Raw genomic sequence first — 22,269 nt, 5'->3', positions numbered from 1 at the left:
TTGGTATCACATGTGAGAAATCACTTAGGTTTTTTTGGTAAAGGTTTATTCCTGTGTTTTCTTCTGAAAGTTTTATCTCATACATTTAGGTCTGTGGTTCAGTTTGGGTTAATTTTTGTATGTGATGTAAGAAAAGGGTCTAGCTTCATTCTTTTACATGTGGCTATTCAGTTGTACTAATACCATTTGTTGAAAAGATTATTCTCTCTTGAATTCTCTTTACATTTTCAAGATCAATTGAACATAAATGTAAGGATTTATTTTTTAGTATGGATTCTGTTCCACTGATTTATGTGTTATGCTTATGCTACTACCAAACTTTCTTAACTACTGTAGCTTGGTAGAAAGTTTTGAAGTTACAAATTCTCTAGCTTGTGTTCTATTTCAGGATAGTTTGAATCATTCTTGGTCCCTAGCATTTTCATGTGAAAAGTGACATTAGTTACTTTCTGAAACAACCTTCTGGTATTTTTTTTTTTTTAATTCGGTTAATTCTGTAGAAAATTGGAGAGTATTTCTGTCTTAACAGTATTAAGTTTTCCAAGCTGTGAACATGGGATGTCTTTCCTTTTTTTTTCTTATTTAAAGCAGTTCTTTATTTTATTTTATATTTTTGGCTGCACAGCATGTGGGATCCTAGTTCCCCTGATCACAGATCTAATCCACACCCCCTGCAGTGGAGGGCAGAGTCTTAACCGCTGGACCACCAGAGAAGTCCCCTCCATTTTATTTAGCTCTTTAATTTCTTTCACCTGTGTTTTGTAGTTTTCATTTTAATAAGTCTTGCACTTCTTTGGTTAATTTTATTTCTAAGCATCTTATTCTTTTTGATGGTATTAATGCAATTAATCATTTTTCTCTTGGTCACTGCTAGTGTATATAATTACAGTTGATTTTTTATATTGAGATTGTGTCTTGCAACTTTGCTGAACTCATTCATTGTATTGTATGTGTGTGTTTCTTAGGATCGTGTGTGTGTGTGTGTGTGTGTGTGTGTGTGTGTGTGTGTTCAGTGACTCAGTCATGTCTGACTCTTTGTGACCCCATGGACTCTAGCCCACCAGATTCTTCTGTCCATGGAATTTTCCAGGCAAGAATACTGGAGTGGGTTGCCATTTCCTCCTCCAGGGGATCTTCCTGACACAGGGATCGAACCCTCATCTCTTGCATCTCCTACATTAGCAGGTGGATTCTTTATCAGTGTACCAGCTGGGAAGCCCCAGGGGTGACCATATCATCTCTGAATATTCAGAGATAGTTTTACTTCTTCCTTTCCAATTTGAATGTCTTTTATTTCTTCTCATTCCCTAAATGACCAGAACCTCTAGTAGAGTGAATGTAAGTAGTGAGGGCTGACATCCTTTTCTTGATCCTTATCCTAAGGAGAAAGCATTCAGTATTGTATTATTGTGTTATTGTGTATGAGGCTCTCTGAGTTCTATTTAGAATGCTAGTATCATGGAAGGATGTTGGCTTTTGTAAGTTGTTTTCCTGTTGATCCTATTTTTCCCCCTTTTATTATAGTGATAACAGTATATTGATTGAGTTTTGGATGTGGCATCAATCTTGCGTTGCTAGGGGGAAGATCTCTATTGGTCACTCTGTATATTCCTTTGTATATGTTGCTGGATTCAGTATGCTAGTATTTTGTTGAGGACTTTTGCATCTGTATTCATAAGTAATAATGGCCCGTATTTTTTTTTTGTGATGTCTTTGGTTTTGTTATAAGGATGTTTGATTTCATAGTATGAATTAGGAGTTTGTGAAGCATTGATATTAATGGGTTTTTATGTATTCGGTTTAAATAACAGCATAGCCATGTGAGCCTTGCTTTTCTTTGTGATAAGTTTCTAAATTACTCATTCAATCCATTTGTTATATCTGTTCAGTTTTTTATTTTACTTGAGTCAGTTTTGCTAGTTTGTGTCTTTCTAGGAGTATGTCTGCTGTATGGTAGTTATCTACATTTTCAACTTGTGGCTTTTTTGTGTTACTCTCTTGTCATTCAGTCTCTCAGTTGTATCCAACTCTTTTCGACCCCATGGACTGCAGCATGCCAGGCTTCCCTGTCCATCCCCAGCTCCTGGAGCTTGCTCAAACTCATGTCCATCGAGTTGGCGACACCATCCAGCCATCTCATCCTCTGTCGTCCCCTTCTTCTTCCCTCAGTCTTTCCCCGCATCAGGGTCTTTTCTAAGGAGTCACTTCTTCTCATCAGGTGGCCAAAGGATTGTAGTTTCCGCTTCAGCATTAGTCCTTCCAATGAACACCCAGGACTGATCTCCTTTAGGATGGACTGGTCGGATCTCCTTGCTGTCCAAGGGACTCTGAAGAGTCTTCTCCAACACCACAGTTCAAAAGCATCAGTTTTTCGGTACTCAGGTTTCTTTATGGTCCAATTCTCACATCCATACATGACTCCTGGAAAAACCATAGCTTTGACTAGACGGACCTTTGTTGGCAAAGTAATGTCTGCTTTTTAATATGCTGTCTAGGTTGGTCATAGCTTTTCTTCCAAGGAGAAGGCATCTTTTAATTTAATGGCTGCGCTCACCATCTGCAGTGATTTTGGGTAATCTTATAGTGTTTCCTGTAATCCTTAGTTTGGTAGTGCTTCTCTTCTTTCATTTCTTATTTTTGCAGTTTGAATCTTCTCTCTTTCCCTATTTTTTTTTTTTTTTTGTCAGTTTAGCTAAAGTTTTGTCAGTTTTTTGAAAAATGTTTTTTATATTTATTTTTGTTTATTTATTTGGCTGCAAGGAATCTTTAGTTGAGACATGCAGGGTCTAATTCCTTGACCAGGGATTGAACTTGGACCCCCTGCATTGGGAACACAGTCTTAGCCACTGGACCACCAGGGAAGTCTCAAGGTTTATCAATTTGGTCTTTTCAAAGAATCAACTTTTGATTATATTTATATTCTTTATTATTCTATATTCTATTTTATTTCTGCCTAATTGTTCTCATTTCCTTCTTTCTGCTTGCTTTGCATTATTTGATCTTTTTTTCTAGTTTTCTAAGATGAAAGGTTAAGCTGTTACTTTGAGGCCTTCTTTTTAAAAATAAGTATTTACAGTTATAAATTTCTCTGTAAACACTGCTTTTTCTACATCCACAAGTTTTATCTATTTTTTTTTTTTTTTTTTCATTTTTCTCATAGTGTCTTCTAATTTTTCTTGTGATTCTGTCTTTGATCCAGTGGGTATTTAGGAGTCTTTTTTAAAATTTCCATATTTTTGTGATCTTTGCAGTTTTATTTTTGTTGTTAATTTCATTGTATTTTTGTCTAAGAATAGTAATAATATGATCTCGCTCCTTTACAGTGTATGGAGGCTTGTTCTGTCTAGGAGAAGTTTTCCTCTGTGTATGAGAAGAATGTATTCTGCTGCTGTTTGAAGGGTCTTCATGATTTCTTGTGGGTAGTCAGCTATTAATCTTACTAAGGATCCTTTTACACGGTGAGTCGTTTTTCTCTTGTTGCTTTTATGATTTCTCTTTGGCTTTCATTAGTTGACACAGTGTGTTTACAGTTGGTCTCTTTGAGTTTATCCTCAAGAGTTTTTTGAGTTTCTTAGGTGTATATTTAATAGCTCATCAAATTTGGGAAGATTTTGGTCTATATTTCTTGAAATAATCTTTCTACTGCTTCTTTCCTTTTCTTACCTGATGGTGTCCCACAGGTCTCTGAGGTTCTGTTCGTTTTTCTTCATTCTATTTTCTTTCTGTTCTTCACCTTGGATACACTCAATTTTCCTATCTTAAAGCTTGGTGACTTTTTTTTCTGCTAGTGCAAATCTGCTATAGAGCACCTCTTGAGATCTTATTTCGGTTATTGTACTATTTAAATCTTAAATTTCTATTTTATTGTTGTGGTTTTTTCCATTTTTTTCTAAAGAATAATTGTTATGTCTTTATATTCTCTATTTGCTGAGGTATTTTCTTTTAACGTTTTAAGACAATTTCCTTTTTTTTTCTTTGAGCATATTTACAGAACTATTTTAAAGTTTTTGTCTAGTGCATCCAACTTCTGGCCTCCCTCAGGTACAATTTTTCTTGACTGCATCCTGTTTCTTCATGTGTCTTACAATTTTTTGTTGAAAACCAGACATTGAAAATATAAAGTGACCACTCTGAACATTGAGTTCTCCCACCCCCTCCCCAGAGGATATTTTTGGTTTGTTATTGCTGTTTGTTTAGTTTAGGGATTCCCAGGTGGCACTAGTGGAAAAGAAACCCGCCTGCCAATGCTTGAGATGACCCCCCTAGACCGGTTTTGTGATGTTTATATTTCCCTTAGGAGAAGGGGTACCTCCAGCTTTTCCTGCTGCCTCCAGGAGGTGGGTCCACTAAGGGACAAGGGGAGGATTGCCGTCTCCTTGAGCTGGAGGTAAAGGAGCCTTGCAGTCCCAACCCATGTCCTGTGGACCTGGACCCACAGACTGCATAAAATATAGTGTTAGTGGCTGTTTGAGGTAAATGCCAAAAATCTGAGGAAAATTTTCTGTCATGTGTAGCTGCTGAAGACACTACAATGTTAGTTTACTTGTCTATGAGTTATTGGACAGAGATTTCTTTAAATGCTTTGAGCCAATAAGTCTTTCATTCTTACCGAGGAGCTCTCTGTGTGTTGATACATGCCTCTGTACTCTGGCAATTTATAACTGACTATCCCCTGGAGGAGAAAATGGCAACCCACTCCAGTATTCCTAGGGCTTGTGGTGGTTAACGTTAAAGAATCTGCCTGCAATGCAGGAGACTCGAGGTTGATTCTTCGGTCAGGGAAGATCCCCTGGCGAAGGAAATGATAACCCACTCCAGTATTCTTGCCTGGAGAATCCCATGGACAGAGGAGCCTGGCGGGCTACTGTCCATGGGTCACAAGAGTAGGACACACACACGCACACACTCGCACGCTTGGCATATAACTCTCTGCAGGGCCTCAATCCTGAGCTACTAGGGTCTTCTCAGGGTTTCCTGGGCATACACACAGCTCTGCAAACACAAGGAGCATTCCAGATCCCCTGGAAGGTGTCAGATCTTCAGTGCTGCCTATGAACGTCTCATTCTTCAGATATTTCTTCTTTAGTATTTTTTGTCAGTGTGGTTTCTTAATCCACTGTTGCTCTCTCAGGCAGCTATAATATTAATTAATTGCTGTCAATTGTTTTGGACAAATGCTCTGATGGTAGGGCTTTTCCACTGAGTGAGCTCTGAGTTATAACAAACTATGATAATTTCTGTGAGTAGTTTTTTTTTTTTCCCCCCACTAGCTGCCGGGCAGTTCAGGTAGGGACGGTACTCTGAGGAACCAGCCTTTTGACAGCTGCAAGCCCAGTTTGCTCTCTCCTATGGATATCAGTCTACACAGCTACCCGGGCTGTGAGGCTGCTGTTTTTCAAGGCTGCCATGGAGCTGAAGAGGGGGCATGAGATGAGGGCAAGTTAAAACACCAAAGGTTCACTGTTCTTGCTGATATTAAGCTGGTTTTTTTTTTTTTTTTTTTTTTTTTGAGTGAATGCTATTCAGATTATGAGCCTGTGGTTAATTTCCAAAGTTTTGAAAAATTAAACTTTGATTATTTTTTGCCACTATTATTATTCCTCTTATGGAGGAATGGGTTTTTAGAGGTTGTTATTGTCTTATTCTGGAAGTTTATCCATCACAATTTTATTTTAGCTGTTTTTATAGGTGTGTGCAGATAACTCATTGTGACTTTGTATTGCCATGATGGCTAGTGATGTTGAATGTGTTTTTATGTGCTTATTTACCATCTGTCTATCTTCTTTGCAAAATGTCTGTTCATGTCTTTTGCTGTTGTTTAGATGCCAAGTCATGTCTTTGTGACTCCATGGACTGTAGCCTGCCAGGCTCCTCTGTCCATGGGATTTCCCAGGCAAGAATACTGGAGTGGACTGCCATTTCTGTCTCAGGTGTACCATGTTTTGTCTTTTACCCATTTTTAAATCAAATTTTTTTTGGATATTGCTGAATTTTGAGAGTTTTAAAAATATTCTAGATATTAGTCCCTTGTTGGACATGTTTTACCAAATATCTTCTATTAGAGCAACATTTTAAAATTTTTACCATGTCCATTTGATAGTTTGTGCTTTTGCTATCGAATTTATAAAAACTCTTTGCCTAGCCATAGAACCCAAAGATTTTCTTTCTTTTTTTTTTTTTTTTACAAACAGCTCTGTCATTTAATGTTTTATATTTAAGTTTGTGACATATTAGATTGGCCAAAAAGTTTGCATGGTTTTCCCATAAAATCTAGGTTAATTTTCACATAAGGTGAGAGGTTTAGGGTTTTTTTTTTTTTTTTTGGTCTGTGTATGTTCTGTTGTCCAGTACCATTTATTGAAAGTCTATTCCTTTTTCCACTGAATTGCTTTTGCATGTTTGTCAGAAACCAATTGCACTTTGGTTTTACTTCTGGGTTTCTGAAGCAGTCCAGTCATCTACATGTCTGTCTCTTTGCCAAATGTATTGTCTTGATTATTGGAGTTATATAGTAAGCCTTAACATCCAATAGAGTGACTTTCTACTTCATTCTTCTTCAAATAGTTTTAGCTCTTCTAGGGCCTGTGGCTTTCCCTGAAAGTTTCAGAGTAGCCTGGCAATATCTATAAATATTCTGGAATTTTGATAGGAAGTGAATTAAAGCTGTAGATCATTCTGGACCAGATAGATGCCTGTGAGTCTCCTAGTTCATGTTTCTCCATTTATTAATCTTTCTTTAGGTTCTTTCATCAGTGTTTTGAATTTTTTAGCCTGTAGATTCTGTACATATTTTGGTAAGGTTATGCTTAATATTTCATTTCCTCTGGTGTGATTATAAATTGTATTCTGTTTTTAATTTTAGTTTGTACATGTTTATTGTTAGTATTTAAAAATGTATTGGTTTTCGTGCATTGATCTTATATCCTGTAGCCTCACTCCACTCACTTATTAGTACTGGTCATTGTAGGGGGTAGATTTCATGGGATTTTCTACATAGACTATAATGTCTCTGTTGTTTTTCTTTTTTCTTTTTCAAGCTGTATGTTCTAAAATCCACCATCCTTCACCGCCTGCCTCCCACCCCATCTCCCGGTCCTATTGCAGCAGCTATAGCTTCCAACTGTGGCTCAGCTGGTAAAGAATCTGCCCGCAGTGCGGGAGACCTGGGTTCAATCCCTGGGTTGGGAAGATCCCCTGGAGAAGGGCAAGGCTACCCACTCCAGTATTCTTGCCTGGAGAATTCCATGGATTGTATAGTCCATGGGGATCACAAAAGAGTCAGACACAACTGAGTGACTTTCACTTTCACTTCACAATAGCTTCCAGCACTATGTTGAAGAAGTGATGAGAGTGGACATCCTTACTTGTTACTGATCTGAGGGGGAAAGCATTCATTCTTTCCTGGTTGAGTATGGTGTGAGCTGAGGGTTTGTGGTAGTTGCTGTTTGGTTGAGGAAGTTTACCTCTACTTGTAGTTTGTTTATAGTTTTTCTTGAATTGGTGTTGGATTTTGCCATACGCTTTGTTTTTGTATCAGATGGTGCAGTTTTTTTAACTCATTGATATGGTAGATTACATTGGCTGACTTTTGCATGTTGAATCATCCATGGACACCTGAAATAAATTCCCTTTGACCTTGATGTGTAATTCTTTGGAAACATTATTGGATTCCTTTTGCTAATATTTTGTTGAGTTTTTTTTTTTTTTTGCATTTAAATTCATGAGACATTTGGTCTGTAGTTTTCTCTTTTATACTGTTTTTACCTGACTCTATCAGGGTAACATTAGTTTTCTAAAATGAGTTTGGAAGTGTTATCTCTTATTTTCCAGAAGTTGTTATATAATATTGACATTAATTCTTTGTTAAAGGTCTGTTAGAACCCTATAATGAAATCACTTGGCCTAGTGATTTGTTTTTGGGGACTTTTAACTTCAGATTCAATTTATTTGATGATTATGAGGTTTGTTCACATTATCCTTGATTGAGTTGTAGTTTTTGAGGAATTGGTTGATTTCCTCTAAGTTACTGAATTTGGGTGCAAAGTTTGTAGTGTTCTTTTATCTTCTTAATGACTGTTGAATTTGTAGTAATATCCCTTGTTTTAAACTCATATTGGTCGTTTGTGTATTCTCTGTCCTTGTGTTTTGTCAGTCATGCTAAAAGTGTATCAATTGTCGTTATCTTTGAAGAATCAGCTCTTGGTTTCATTGCTTTAAAAAGTAATTGTTTTCCTATTTTTAGTTGAATTGATTCCTACTATTTATTCTCTTCCTTTTGTTTGCTTTATTTTTTGTTCCTTTAATTTCTTGAGATTGGAATTGTGTTATTGATTTGAGATTTCTTTTATTTCCAGTGACAGTAACTTGACCCTTGAACAGTGCAGGGTTGAGGAGGCTGATCCCTTGTGCAGTTGAAAATCCATGGTTAACTTATAGTTAGCCCTCTGTACCCACAGTTCCACATCCTTGGGTTCTGGCAACTGTGGATCATGTGCCCCTGGAGTAGGTATTTATTGGAAAAAAAAAAATCCATGTGTAAGTGGACTCATGCAGTTCAAACCTGTGTTGTTCAAGGGTCAACTGTATTTAATACTACAAATTTCCCTCTCAGTTTTGCTCTGGCTACATCCCATATATTTTCATGTTTTCTTTTTCATTTAATTTTGTAAAAAATTCTCTTACAGACTGTTTGATTCCTGAATCAGAAACTTGTTAATTTTTAGTCATGTGTTTAGCATTTATCTATTTTCATTCCTGATTTCTAACTTAATTTGTTTATGATCAAGACACACATTCTGTATGATTTCAGTCTTTTAAATTTACTCTGAAGCTACTTTATTTGGGTAAATGTTCCTTTTTGTTTGGAGAAATAATATGTATTTTGTTTTTGACAGGTGGGCTGTTCTCTCTGTGTCAGTTAGGCATTAGGTTTGTTTTTGTGTGTGTGTGAGGTCTTGTATCATTTAGCTTGTTTTCTCCCAGCTAGTTCTATCAGCTGCTGAGCATGGTGGGCAGGTGTTGGAATCCCCAGTATTACATTGGTGGATTTAACTGTTTATTCTTTCTGCTTTATCAGTTTTATTTTATGCATTTTGAGGCTCTGTTGTTGCATGTTTATAAAATTAGTATTATATCTTGCTGAATTTATCCTTTTATCATTGTGTAATACCTATCTTCATTTCTAGAAATTTTCTTTGACCTGAGGTGTACTTTACCAGATGCCAATATTGCAGCCCTGTTTTTGTCAGTGTTTACTTGGCGTATCTTTTCTATTCGTTTACTTTCAGCGTCACTGTAGTATTGAACTTGAGTTTCCTCCAAACATCATGTGACTGGTTCATGTTTTTAGTTTACTCTGCCAGGCCCTGTGTTTCGATGGATGTACTTAGGTCATTTACATGTAAGAGATAATTACTGAAATATTAGTGCCATCTTGTTATTGGTTTTTTGTGACTTTCTGTTGCTTCTTTCCTTTCTCTCTTCTTGACTTTTTAGAGCTACTTAGACATTATTAGGTTTCCAGTTTGACTTACTTATAATTCTTCTTAGCTTATCTTATTTTATTGTGTTCTCGATGGTTTTTCTAGGTATACAGTAATACGTATGTAACTTACCACAGTCTACATGTGCAGCATTTTACCACCTTTGGTAAAATGTAGGAGCTTCACTTTTATCTTTAATGTCAGCTAGTGTTGTAACTTGTTTCATATTTCATGTTTATTAAATGTGATTTGTACAGTTCTTGAGGAGGATTGTCTTTAGTATTTACCCATATATGTAATTTCTGTTTTTCCTTTTTTAGTCACTGTTGACAAGATTTTTAAAAAATCATTTTCTTCTGTTTGAGGACTTCTTTTTACCAATCTTTAAGTATACATCTGTTGATTTCTAAGTATTATATATTTTTTTGGTCTAAAAATGTCATCATTTTCCCTTGACTGCTGAGGATATTTATTGTTTATTGTTTTTTGACTGTTATTGTTTATTGACTGTTTATTGGATATCAGGTTGTGAGTTACAGTTTTTTAAGAACTGAAAAATAATTACTCCAGTTAATTCTGGCCTCTAAGGTTTCAGATGAGAATTTTGCCACTAGAATTGGTATTTCTATATAGGCAGTATATTATCATGGCCCTTTTCCAAGCTCTTTTTGTCTTTGAATTTTAAAAGTTTAATTTTGATGTCTTACCATTGGTTTCTTTGGGTTTATCCTGCTTTGGGTTTATTCAGCTTATTAAATCTGTAGAAGTATTGTACCTTTTGCCAAGTATAGGAAATTTTAAGCTAATATGTTTTAACATATTTTTCTAATCTCTCTTTTTCTTTACCTCTGGGGGCACTGATGATATGAATGATGAATCTTGTTACTGTCTCACAGGCTCTGGGACTTTAGTCAGTTTTTTTTTAAACAATATTTTCTTAATCTGTTGTTCAGATTAGGTGAATTCTATCGATTGGCCTACAAATTACTGATTTTATCTTCTGTAATTATCATTTTACTACTGAGTCCACACAGTAGTGGTTTTTTTTTTTTTTTTTTTGGTAATTTATTATTATTTTTTAATTTGATAATTGTACTTTTCAGTTCTGTAATTTCCATTTGGTCTTTTTAAAATAATTCTTTTTTTTACTAATTTTTCATTGTTTCAAGAGAACTTGACATTGATTGTTGAAACATTTTTATGACAGCTATTTAAAAATTCTTGTCAGATATTTCCAGCACAAGATTCATTTAATTGTTGGCATCAGTTAACTTTTTTCTTACTTGTTTTTTGGTAGTATTGGTTCTTAGTGTAAAGAGCAGTTTTTCAGTTGTATTCTGGACATTCTGTCCATTTTAGGAGATGCTGGGTTCTATTTAAGTGTTAATATTTTAGTATCTTTTATCATAGTATCTTTAGCATATTATGCTGCTATGATCAAGCACTCAGGTCCTGACCTACTTTTGTGGACTGTGGTTTCAGTGATAGTTTAATTTTTAGAATCTTTGTGATGGTGTTTGGTCTGCTTGGCATATCTAGTGCCAGGAACCTGAGGGAACAGAAGAAGGTGGTTCTCCAGGCTGCCCTCTGGGTGTCTCTTGGTGAGGGAGCGGTGTCTCTTGGTGTGTCTCGGGGCACAGGGTGACCAAGAAGCTTCCCTCATCAGATTCATGCTATGTTCCCACCCCCACGCCTCTGACATGAGTGTGATTTTTCGGTTGTGGTGAGTTGTTGCGAGATTTGTCTTACTGACACTCATGTCTTCTCCACTTTTCTCCTCTCTCTTCCTTGTCCTGAAACCTCTAATGGAGAAGGTCTTGAGTGCATTGGGATTCCGCTGATCACTTATCTGCAGGGCTCATGATTGCTCTCTTCCTGGTGGTGCTGGGCTTACTTGATATTGTCAGAAAGACTCCTGCTTGATCGAGTGGAGGAAGGAGCTAGGTCGCAGGTGAGGGCACATGGGATCTGGGTGACCTTTTGTTGGATGCTGGGACAGCAGGCACTCTGTTACTCTGTTACTCCTTCAGTCTTGGGCTCTTCTACCAGCTTGCCACTTTCTTGCCACCTTCCAGAATTCTCACCAGTCTCTGTGTTACTTGCAGGGATTATAGTTGTTCTTGTTTGGCAGAAGCTGGGAGAAACAAATCTATATCAGCTTGTTTAGGTTAGAAGTTTGCAAATCACTAATGCTTTTAGCTATTTTTGGTGGAGTTTATTTTATTTAAAAAAAACAGGTTTTGGCTCAGCTGGTAAAGCATCCACTTGCAGTGTAGGAGACTTATATTCGATCCCTGGATTAGGAAGATCCCCTGGAGCAGGGAACAGCTACCCACTCCAGTATTCTGGCCTGAAGAATGCCATGGAATGTATATTCCATAGTGTTGCAAAGATTTGGACTTGACTGAGTGACTTTCACTTTCACTTTCTTTAAATCTGTTGATTACCTAGTATGGAAAATTAGGACATAGCTCCCTGTGAGCATTCCATATCTCTGTTACCCTTTATTGTATATTTATGTTACAGTTTTTTGCTAAACCAGAAGTGAATATTGATACTATGATCACATAAATATGGTCCATTGAAGACTCAAGTAGTATACTGTTTCCTTTCTGTGCAGCCATTATTTTAATATGGTAAATAATCACTGCGTATTTTTCTTTACATCATTTTTTACTTAATTATAGGTAATTGAAGTTTTTATGCCTATCTCTAGTCAGGTATATGGCTTATTTCCTCCTTTTGCTGTGATATATCCTCCAGTATCTTCCTAATAAAGAGTTTTTTTGAGTTCTGCATGTCTGAAAATTTCTTTATTTTGTTTGCACTGTTGATTAACAATTTGGCTGAGTATAGAAGTTTAGATTTAAAACCAGTTTTCCTCAGAATTTTAAAGACATTGCTCCAGTGTTTCCTAATGTCCATTTTGTCTTAAATGACTTAATTAAAATATAAGTGCAGGTGGAGTTGGGCTTTCCTCGTGACTCTGAGGTAAAGAATCTGCCTGCAGTGCAGGAAACACAGGAGGGGCAGGCTCCATCCCTGGGTCGGGAACATCCCCTGGAGAAGGGAATGGCTATCCACTCCAGTATTCTTGCCTGGAGAATCCCATTGACAGGGGAGCCTGGTGGGCTGCGGTCCATGGAGCAAGATGAGTTGGACACAACTGAAGTGACTGAGCACATATTTAAGGCCAGTGTATATATTTAGGAAAAGAAAGTTAAAAATTGAGTACTCTTAATACTTTGCTTCATAATTTGGATTTTGATCAGCAAAGCTAATGGATTGAGATGTATGGAGAAAAAAGTTTGATGGTATGGAAGATATTGAAAGAGGTAGCTAAAGAAACTTAGGAAAGAAAAGCTTTAGAGTGGTTAAGTTTTTTCCTGATATCTTGTTAACTTGCTCTGATGTTCATAGTTAAGGTATCATTGTCTTTTGATATGATTTGATTTGAGAAATCTGCCTTCTAACCGTTGCTCTTACTTTTGGGGAATTATTTAAATAACCAGCAGGGGGAGTACTTAGGTTCCTTTTGGAACAGAGACTCAAGCTGGAAAGATACTTAGGATTTTCGTGTGTACAGTTTAGAACAGTTAAATTTTTTTTTGTCTTTTCTGATAATAATACACACATATTGTAAAATTGCTATAAAAGAATACACTAGAGAATATCACCTGTCAATATGCAGTCAGGTGACACAGGCACTTTCATGCATTTCCTGCAAATATTCTTTTCTATCAATGCTTGTATCTACATCAAAATTGATGTTACTGTTTTAAAACTTAAAGTCATTAGTGTTAATAGATATATACTTGAAAATCAATTCTGAATATTCTTTTCCATCCTGATACAATCAGAAACAGAACATTGATTCTTGTGTATAAATGATTTCCATTGGCTTCTCATAAACTCATAGGTTTGATTTCTGTTCTTTTAAGGGGTAGAACTTCTGTAGAGCATCAGAAAATTCCTATTGAGGAAAGAAAAGCAGGAGAATACAGCATTATCTGTTTTAAGGATACAGCTAAAATGTGTGTAGTCAGAAGACACGAATGGGGCAGCAGTGTGTTAAAACAGATGTGTCAGTGGCTAGCCTGGTCCCTGGTACACAGTTTTGTACTCAGTTTTTGTAATGGACAAATAGTGGAATAGAGTGATTCTTAGAAAAAAAATTATTGTAATGTCAAGACACAAAAAGGGAATACTTCTGTAAAGATTGAAACACACATGAACAATTTCTGTAAAAGTTATTTGTAAGAAAACCTGTCCAGTTTGTGTAACTCTAGGTTATCACCTCTTAAAAACTATGACAGAGAAAAACAGTGTATATTGTATACCCAATGACTAATTTATTTATAGAAAGAAGAGATGCATACTTAGTGCCTGAGTTCTTGACCACGGTTTTATGAAGATCTCAAAAAATTTTCTCTTTGAACATTCTGTGAAAGTCCTTCCTTATTTTGAACCAGTTTATTGAATTCACCTTGGCTTCCTAGGGGACTCAGTGGTAAAGAAACTGCCTGCCAATGCAGGAGACGCCGGTCTGATCCCTGGGTCGGGAAGATCATCGGAGAAGGAAATGGCTACCCACTCCAGTATTCTTGCCTGGAGAATCTCATGGACAGAGGAGCCTGGTGGGCTACAGTCTGTGAGGTTGCAAAGAATTGGACATGACACATTGAATTCTTTTTTCAGTTCTTGTCATTTCTTTATTAAAGTAATGATACCTATACATTTTTGACTGTGAAGAAATACATTCATCAAAGGGAAAACAGTTTTGAGGAGAGGTTAGTGAAGAAATCAAGTTGCAGTAGTCTCTATGTAAGTGTGCTAGGGAAGAGAAGGAGCAAGGGATAGCTAGATGGGGTCATGGTAAGAGAGAGATTGAAAAAAAAAAAAGACGAGAGAAACTTGTGCATGGTTGAACGATGGCCTGAGGAGTGGAACTGTCTTTGGTAGGAGAAGTTTGAAACCTGAATATAGTGTCTTGGGACTGGCATCCTGGTCTTTGAAGATTTCCTTCTTAGAGCCTCCAGCCCCTGGGATGTAAAGCTTCATAAGTTTCTCCCTTGGCCTTTTCAAAAGCTCAGCAGAGCCAATGGTATTTTTACTTGTTTTACCCAACAGTGTGGACTTTATAGCTGTAGAAAATTCCAGGTATGTGCAGAGATGCTTGTTGCGTGTTTCGTTTCCCCTTACGGTTTGGATTTTAATCCATTGTCCTTTGCGGCAGTTCTCAAACTTTAATAGTGTAAGACTCACCAAGGTGGTTGCTGAAATGCAGATTCCTGAGCCTCTCCTCACTCTGGGTTCTCAGTCGAGGTTTGAGGATCTCCTGTCTCCAGAAGCATACCTGATGGTTTTGACGTGTATTGCCCTTGATAGCAATTTAAAAACTTGTGGTAAAATAATGTAGTTTACTATTTTAACAATTTTGCATATATGGTCTGTGACACTAAGTACTTTCATGTTGTTCTGGAACTGTCACCACTTCCCATCTCTAGAACTTTGCATCATCCCAAACTGAAACCCTTTACACATTTAAACAACAATGCCTGTTCTTTCCCTCCCCTCAGTCGCTGTCCACCATAGTTCTACTTTATGTCTCTGTGAGTTTGATGACTCTGAGGACCTCATGTAAGTGGAATCATATAGTGTTTGTCCTTTTGTGTCTCTTATTTCACTTAGCTGAATGACTTCAAGGTTTTTCCATGTTGTGTCTTGTGTCAGAATTTTTTTCTTTCTTTAAGGCTGAATAATATTCCCTTGTCTGTGTATACACTGGCTTTTTCCAACGAGTCATTTAATTCCTTTCTGCTCCTTAAACTCTCTGAGAGACTGTAGAGTGCCAGTCAGTAAGCTTCATTTTCTTTTTTTGAGTTTTGAAATATTAAAGCTGGTCATTAGATTAAAACAGTATTTTTGTGAATCATAGTAAACATCTTTATAAAAAATGTCTAAAGTACATTCTCATATTAACTCTCCTGAATATTAATCAGCTCTTATTTTTTCTTCTATTATGGTGGTATATGGTACTATTATCTCACAGTATCGTTTTTAAATACAGATTTTATCTTGGTGGTGGTCTTGAGAATTGTAAATACAGCCAACTGGTAGCACAGCTGCGACTCAGGCCAGAGCAGTGTGACAGGACAGCCTGAAGATGAGGGCGAAAGGATTTGTGTTCTGCTTGTGAAATTTCCTGGGTATTTCTGTGCTTGAGGAGGATAATAATTCACGACATTGACTAGCCTGGACAATCCAGGATCTGCAGGTAGCCGTCACCAATGTATGTTTCTTCCTTTGTTTCAAGTCAGAACGAGCTTCCTCCAGGAAACATTCCCTCATGAATCTGTTTCTGAGCTCATCAGCCCAGTGTTGGTCTATTTCTTCCTCCACTCTAATTATGTCCTTAGAGCCCAAGGTCATTGAAGATGAAAACGGGTTTTGGCCGTGTACCTTCAGAGGGCTCAGTGAGTCACTTCAGCTCAGTATAGGTATTTACTGAATACTGTGGTTCAGCTCTTTTAGTATCTGGTGGTTGAAGGCCAACTTAAGCTGGATAGAGGCTTGGAAGATTGATGCGTTGGCCTGTAGCTGACAGCATCTGGGCACCGGGCTGCTTGGGGACCTGCCCTCTGGCCTGGAGCATGGCTTGTTCCTGTTTTGATTTTCTCAGGTTTCTTCCTATTATATGGGATAAGGTGGCTGGCTGCTTTGGGGACACACCCTTGACCCAGTTGAGAAGAAGAGAATCTTCTCCAGTGGTCCCACTGGAGCGGGTCTCTGATTGCCTCGGCTTGGGTCCCGTGGCGTCCCTGGACCAGTCACTGTGGACTGGCCGATGTCCTATGATTAACCTTGGCAGGGTTGGGTGCCCAAAACTGTGGTGGGGGAGTGTGTTTTGTCACTAGAAAAAAAAAGGTGGATGAGTGAGAAGGCTGGGCAGTGAAACTGCCCTGTCAGCACCTGCTTGTGGCAGAGTGAACACTGTGGAGAGAGAAGTATCCATGACGTCTAGCCTTGTAGAGAGCTCTGCTGGAGGTGTTGTTTTTGACCATAGGTGAATAAAATGGAAATGAAGTAGGCTGCGTTTCCCCTTAGGCTTATACTTACTTTGGATATTAAAAAATTTTGTGTCAGGTGTGGTGTAATAGTCACGGAATTTGCATATTTGTTCAGTAGTTATTTCAGAAGGATCTCAGTGGGGGTGCTGTGCAGTGGGGATGAGGTGCAGAGGCATGGGACTCCTGCCTTCAGGAGTTCTTACTCCAGGGCAAGGGGTAGGTTGGGCAAGAAGCCAGATGGGGTCACTGAGGCAGGGCGTTGGTGGAGACTTTGAAGGATATTTCATGGAAAAGATGAGCATGATCTGTGGAGAAATCTGTTAGAGAGACCAGAGGAGGAGGAGAGGTGATGTCTGGCAAAACGTGCTGTGGATGCAGGTGTGGTGTTGGAAATGCCCCGCCTGGGAGCAGCACGTGGAACAGAAGAGATTGGTTGGGGAATTTGGAGGGACCGCCGAAGAGGGCTGTGGAAGGCCAGGCTGGGAGGTGTTGGAACTGGGACTCCGGCCCTTTTGTCTTTGCACTTGTGGGAGGGTCTGTGTCACTACTGCCTGAGCTGCTGGAGGGTGGGGTCTTTCTTGCTCATTTTGTGTCCCGGGGCCTGCAGAGTGTCTGCACTGCCTACCTGGAAAGCAGGATCTTAGAATTCTGTCCTTTATATTAAGTTACAGTGTTCTAGTCCCTGAAGAATCCTGAGTGTGGATGAAATCCAGAGAAGCAGAGGATGAGTCAGATGTAACCAAAGGTAGTGAGTGACAAGCCTGAGACATGTTCTGTTAGAGCAAAGGAAGAGTCTCTGAAAAAAAACACCTGCTCAGTAAGCCTGACAGGACAGGCTCTGAGCACCACGGTGCAGGCATACTTGCTGATATAGTTAAAACTTCACATCTGTTCCTCATTCTGTCTCCTTAATGTAGATCAATTCCTGGGTGAAAAACTGTTGACATCCATTGAGTATGTGGCTATAGCCACTGAGATTTGTTCAGATACCTAAGTAAACTTTGTATTGGTAGACATTCGATTTGTTCTCCAAATTTATTACATGATATCCAAAGCAATACTTAGAAATTTTCACTTCTTTCCAAAGGGAGTATCCCACAGATGTATAGTGGCATGCATTTGATATCAAGGAAGTAAAGTTTCAAAATGAGTAAATAAAATACATATGGATGATGTACTTAAAGAAGTGAAACTTGAGCAGAGAGGTGAGAAGAAGGAAAAGTGGTCTGTGAGGGGCTGATGTGGATAGTAAAGTAGTAAAGCAGAGTTTAATGTTTTTGGGTTTTAACTAGTTGCTTCTAAGTATGCTCCATTTGAAGTAGAGTCAATCCTCAGTTTTCAAAGACTGTGTATTTATGAAATTGCCTCCTTGCTCAACTTTATTTGTAATCCCTGAATCGGTACTCATGGTGCTTTTATAGTCTCTTGCAGGCATATGTAGAGCAGGGAAAATTGTGAGTCACCTGATGTGCATGTTCCCAGCTGAGGTTCATGGCCCCACTCTGTCTGCTTGTTCCAGTTCTCAGATCAGTTCAGTTCAGTCGCTCAGTCGTGTCCGACTCTTTGCGACCCCATGAACTGCAGCACGCCAGGCCTCCCTGTCCATCACCAACTCCCGGAGTTTACCCAGACTCATGTCCATGTTCTCAGATCAGTTGCCTAATAATAATCTGTTTTCCTGGTTCAGGATCCAGCCCAGGATCACATGATTTATTTTCTTTTCATGCTTCTGTAGCCCTACATTAATCTGGGTTAGTTCCTCAGATTTTCTCTGTGTTTCTTGGCCTCGTCATTGTTGAGGTGTGTAGCCCAGTTGTTTTAGGTTTGTCTGGTATTTTCCGTGTTGAGACTTAGGTTGTAGTCTTTGGTAGTAATACTGTGGAGGTTGGCTTATATCAAGAAGCACTTGGTGATGGTGTACATCAACATTCATGACTTGATTAAGATGGTGTCTGAAAGATTTCTCCACTGTAAAGTTACTGTTTTTCCCTTTGGAATTAATAAGTAAGTTCTGGGGAGATGTTCTGTGACCATGTATATATTCTCTTCATCCTCAAACTTTGACCCACTAGTTTTAGCATTCATTAATGATATTCTAAATCTGTCATTTATTTGTTTATGTCATTGTAGACTTACATTCTTATTTTGTTCAATTCATTTTAATCCTTGACTATCATTACTTGATGCTGGAATGTCCCACATTTGGCCATGAGAGTCCCTTCATGCAGGCCCCTGTGTCTTTTTTGCATGCTCTCATTATTCCTTGAGCAGTTTCTTTCTCTCTGGCTCAAGGTATTTCAGGCTCATGCTGTCCTTCCCTGTCCCATCCCTGGTATCACCCACTTTATTGAGGAGCTGACCTAGACTGATTTATTGTATTAAAGAGAGATTCTGGAGTTAAAAATATATGTATATATATAGACCAAGAACTGAATAGACCAAATGATGTTTCCCAGTTTCCTTACTTTCTAGATAACTCAGTGAACCTCTTCAGATAACCACACTCTGATGGAGGTGGCACCTTCCTGAGGGTCGATGCCTCTTTTGCTTGCAGTTCTCCTCACCACAGGAATTTCTATGTAAGAGGAAGCATGCTTAGACCTCTCAAGTATTAAAATGCCATCTATGTTATGGCTGAATTTATTTTAATGAATTTGTTCCCTTCTTCCTAGTTAAGGAAGTTTTAATGGTGTATTTTAATCTTAGTTTATTTTTTAAAGCTGCAGTGTCATTGGATGAGGGGTTTTATTTCTAATAAAGTGATCAGCTTCTAGTAGGTTATCTTAATTTAATTCCCAGTGCACATCTAAAGTTTTCCTTAAAATAAAATGCAAATTAAAGAACTTATACCGTGAATGTTTGTTTGTCATGTATTGTGTTAGTCGCTCAGTTGTGTCTGACTCTTTGTGACCTCATGGACTGTAGCCTGCCAGGCTCCTCTGTCCACGGACTTCTCCAGACAAGAATATCGGAGTGGGTTGCAATTTCCTTCTCCATTGTTTGACATAGACATTTAAAAAAAGCTAAATAGCTTGAGGAAAGAAATCAGTGTTGTCCCCGTTTTTGGACACAAGCTCCTTGGTTCCCTTGGGTCTTCTCGGTGGCGCCCTTGTCCTCCCGTTTCTGGCGCATTCCCAGCTGCTGCTCCTGCTGCACACACCAGCTGCCTCTGTGCTCGGTCCTCTGTTTTCTTGCTTCTCTTGGCTCTTTCCTGTCAAATGGGACACCATGCACGACTTTGGAGGGTTCGTGGTTTGTCCTCATCCACTTGTATGTTAGAGTTTCTTGCCTAGTTGTGTTGTCCAAGCCCTTTTAGTTTTGCTGTCTTCTGACTCTTCTCTCTGTGGAGGTTGAGAGACATTTGAAAACTGCCAGTTCTCTCTCTCCTCCTTGCTTCCAAAATGACCACGGAGAGAAAAAATGATGGTCGTGTGTCTAGGCAGGGCCGAGGCCACGTGCAGCCTGTTCGTGCACCAGCTGTGTCCAGTGCGTGCCCAAGGACAAGGCCATTAAGAAGTTCATCATTTGGAACAAAGGAGAGGCCGAAGCCGTCGGACATTGCCAAAACGAGTGTTTTCAATGCCTGTGTGCTTCGCGAACTGTGTGTGAAAGTACCTTACTGCGTGAGCCGTGTCACTCACGGCAAGGTGGTCAGGGTCATTCTCGGGAAGCCCGGAAGGACTGAACACTTTCCCCCTGAAGTAGTCCTGCGGGTGTTGCCCCACAGCCTCCACTAAAGCCCATGTAAGGAGCTAAGTCCTTAGAGACTGGAGAAATACTGTTCTCTAAAAAGACACTAAAATGGAAATTCTCCATGAAAATGAAATAAAAACTGTGTCCTCACTGATGCCATTGCTGGTCTTGCTCCACAGTGCCATTTGTTAGTGTATATTTAGTGAAATTGATTTCCTTATTTTTTTCTTTGAAAACTGTTTCTACAGAGAAAAAGAAATTGGGATGCAGAGTACCCATCCTTTCCAGGAGAGAGTCCCCTACCGTGCAGACGAGCAGGGCTCCAGACCGCAGGGGCCTTGGCTTCCCTATCTGAATCATGGCTCAGGTGTGGAGAAGGATTTCTGAAGAGTCCCGGCACTCCGGTAAGGTCATGATGCTGCCTTCCCTGAACACTGAGCGACAAATCCTAGCTTCCTGAGAGTTCATGCCACTGTACTTATATTTCTTTGGGATTCCCTTCCTTATTTTCTTTCAGAACACTGTAGTTGATGTGTTACTTGTTCTTCCTCATCCTTGAATTCCCTACGATTGTGGCATAGTAGTATTCACCACTTTCTGTCGTGTAGAACTTTGTAGTTTGTAAGTAGGGTTGCATACTGGAAATATTCTCAGAGGATGACACTTTGAGCATCCTACCTTTGAAAGAAGTCTATTTAATGAAATGCTTTTGTGTCAGAACCTGATGGCACTGGGGGATTCTGGTTGATTTTGGTCTATGTGGTAACTTTGAAGTGCTCACCATAAGAAGGAGTGCTCACCACTATTATCAACTCTTAAAAAGACAGCCCTCTGTTTAGATTCTGGAAAAATATAAAAATGCAATTATAAGTATGTGCTTTGGGAATACTTGTTGGTAAATAAAGGAAAATAGATGAATATGTTAAAGGGGCGTAGTGTAAGTTCTTGAATATTTTATGTTGTTGGTTTTTAGCCCTTGTCACATGAATTACTACATCATTACTAATTATTATTATTACTGTTACCATTATCTGCCTGAAGTCATTAACAGCTGAAAAGAAGACTACTACAGAAAAACACCTTGAATTATCCTGTCGACCCAAGAAAGGTAATATTTGTTGATTTCTTGGCAGGAAAGATAAAAGGCTAATATATCCTCCTTTGATTTATTTGTTTTCTTTTAAAAAGTCATTTACATAGTTTGGAAAAACTATATATTCATGGTTTAAAAAAACACCCAAACAATGTAAAAAGGTGTTTTTTGTATCTCTCTCATCTTTTTTACCAACTACCCCATTTGTTATGCCTCCTATAGATAATTATTAAATTTTTTTGTTTCTTTCTTGAATTCACTGTTATCAACAGAACCCAATAGGTAAGCTCAGATTCATGGCTGTAGGGTTTTAAAAAGAATCTGATTTGAGAAATAAAATTATGACTTGTAATATAAGGACTATACTACTTAGTGATGGTTAGGGAAGACGTGGAGTTATGGGTCATAGGAAAGTGTACTGAAGTGTTTGAAGGGATGGGTTGAATTTATTTCCTGCCACAAGAAGGTCAGGGGGCCAGACTCATTTTGAGTTCTGCTGCCTTAGTGTAGGGTCTGTTTTTACAGTCGTGAGGTAGAAGCTGAATTCTGCAGGCCCAATTCTCAGGAAAAGTGTAGACTTGGGAGGATTTTCTCCAGATGAGCTTTCCTCTGAGAAGGAGTACTCTCCCTCAGACCTCTACCTATAGCCAGAATCTGTTCCACAGTGTCACCTCCACCAAAGGACATCAGTGAAATTAAGGGTTTTTAAACACATGTGTTGCTGCTCCAACAAAACTGGGATTTTGTTGGTAAGGAAGAAGGGGTGTGAATATCAGGGAGGCTGCAGGTTCTGCTGTTACACTCTCTCACCCTGAGGGTGGGCAGGAATGGTCATGGCTCCAGACTTCGGGGGTCTCATTTGACTGTGCCATGTCCTGACTGTGTTTTGACTGTGTGATCTTGAGAAAGCAAGCTAATAAGCATGCTTTGC

The 22,269-nt window shown here is 38.7% G+C and overlaps 1 protein-coding gene and 1 pseudogene across 5 annotated transcripts in view; both read left to right on the top strand.

Annotated features, from left to right (window-relative positions):
• SPIDR (scaffold protein involved in DNA repair) overlaps window positions 1-22,269 on the top strand; it is a 258,391-nt gene that overhangs the window by 6,633 nt on the left and 229,489 nt on the right. For 3 of the 5 annotated variants that reach the window (XM_061123278.1, XM_061123277.1, XM_061123281.1), the window contains exons 2-3: window positions 20,494-20,649; window positions 21,287-21,353. In XM_061123278.1, coding sequence (XP_060979261.1) covers window positions 20,494-20,649; window positions 21,287-21,353 — 223 coding nt within the window. Of the gene's footprint in view, window positions 1-3,323; window positions 3,459-20,493; window positions 20,650-21,286; window positions 21,354-22,269 lie in introns of all 5 variants that reach the window. The other 2 variants (XM_061123280.1, XM_061123279.1) reach the window with 2 other exon arrangements.
• Window positions 19,954-20,300, top strand: LOC133042280 (small ribosomal subunit protein eS26-like; annotated as a pseudogene).

Source organism: Dama dama, chromosome 21 (genome assembly GCF_033118175.1).
Source record: "Dama dama isolate Ldn47 chromosome 21, ASM3311817v1, whole genome shotgun sequence".
NCBI lineage: Eukaryota > Metazoa > Chordata > Mammalia > Artiodactyla > Cervidae > Dama > Dama dama.
This window is presented reverse-complemented; position numbering and strand designations above follow the sequence as displayed.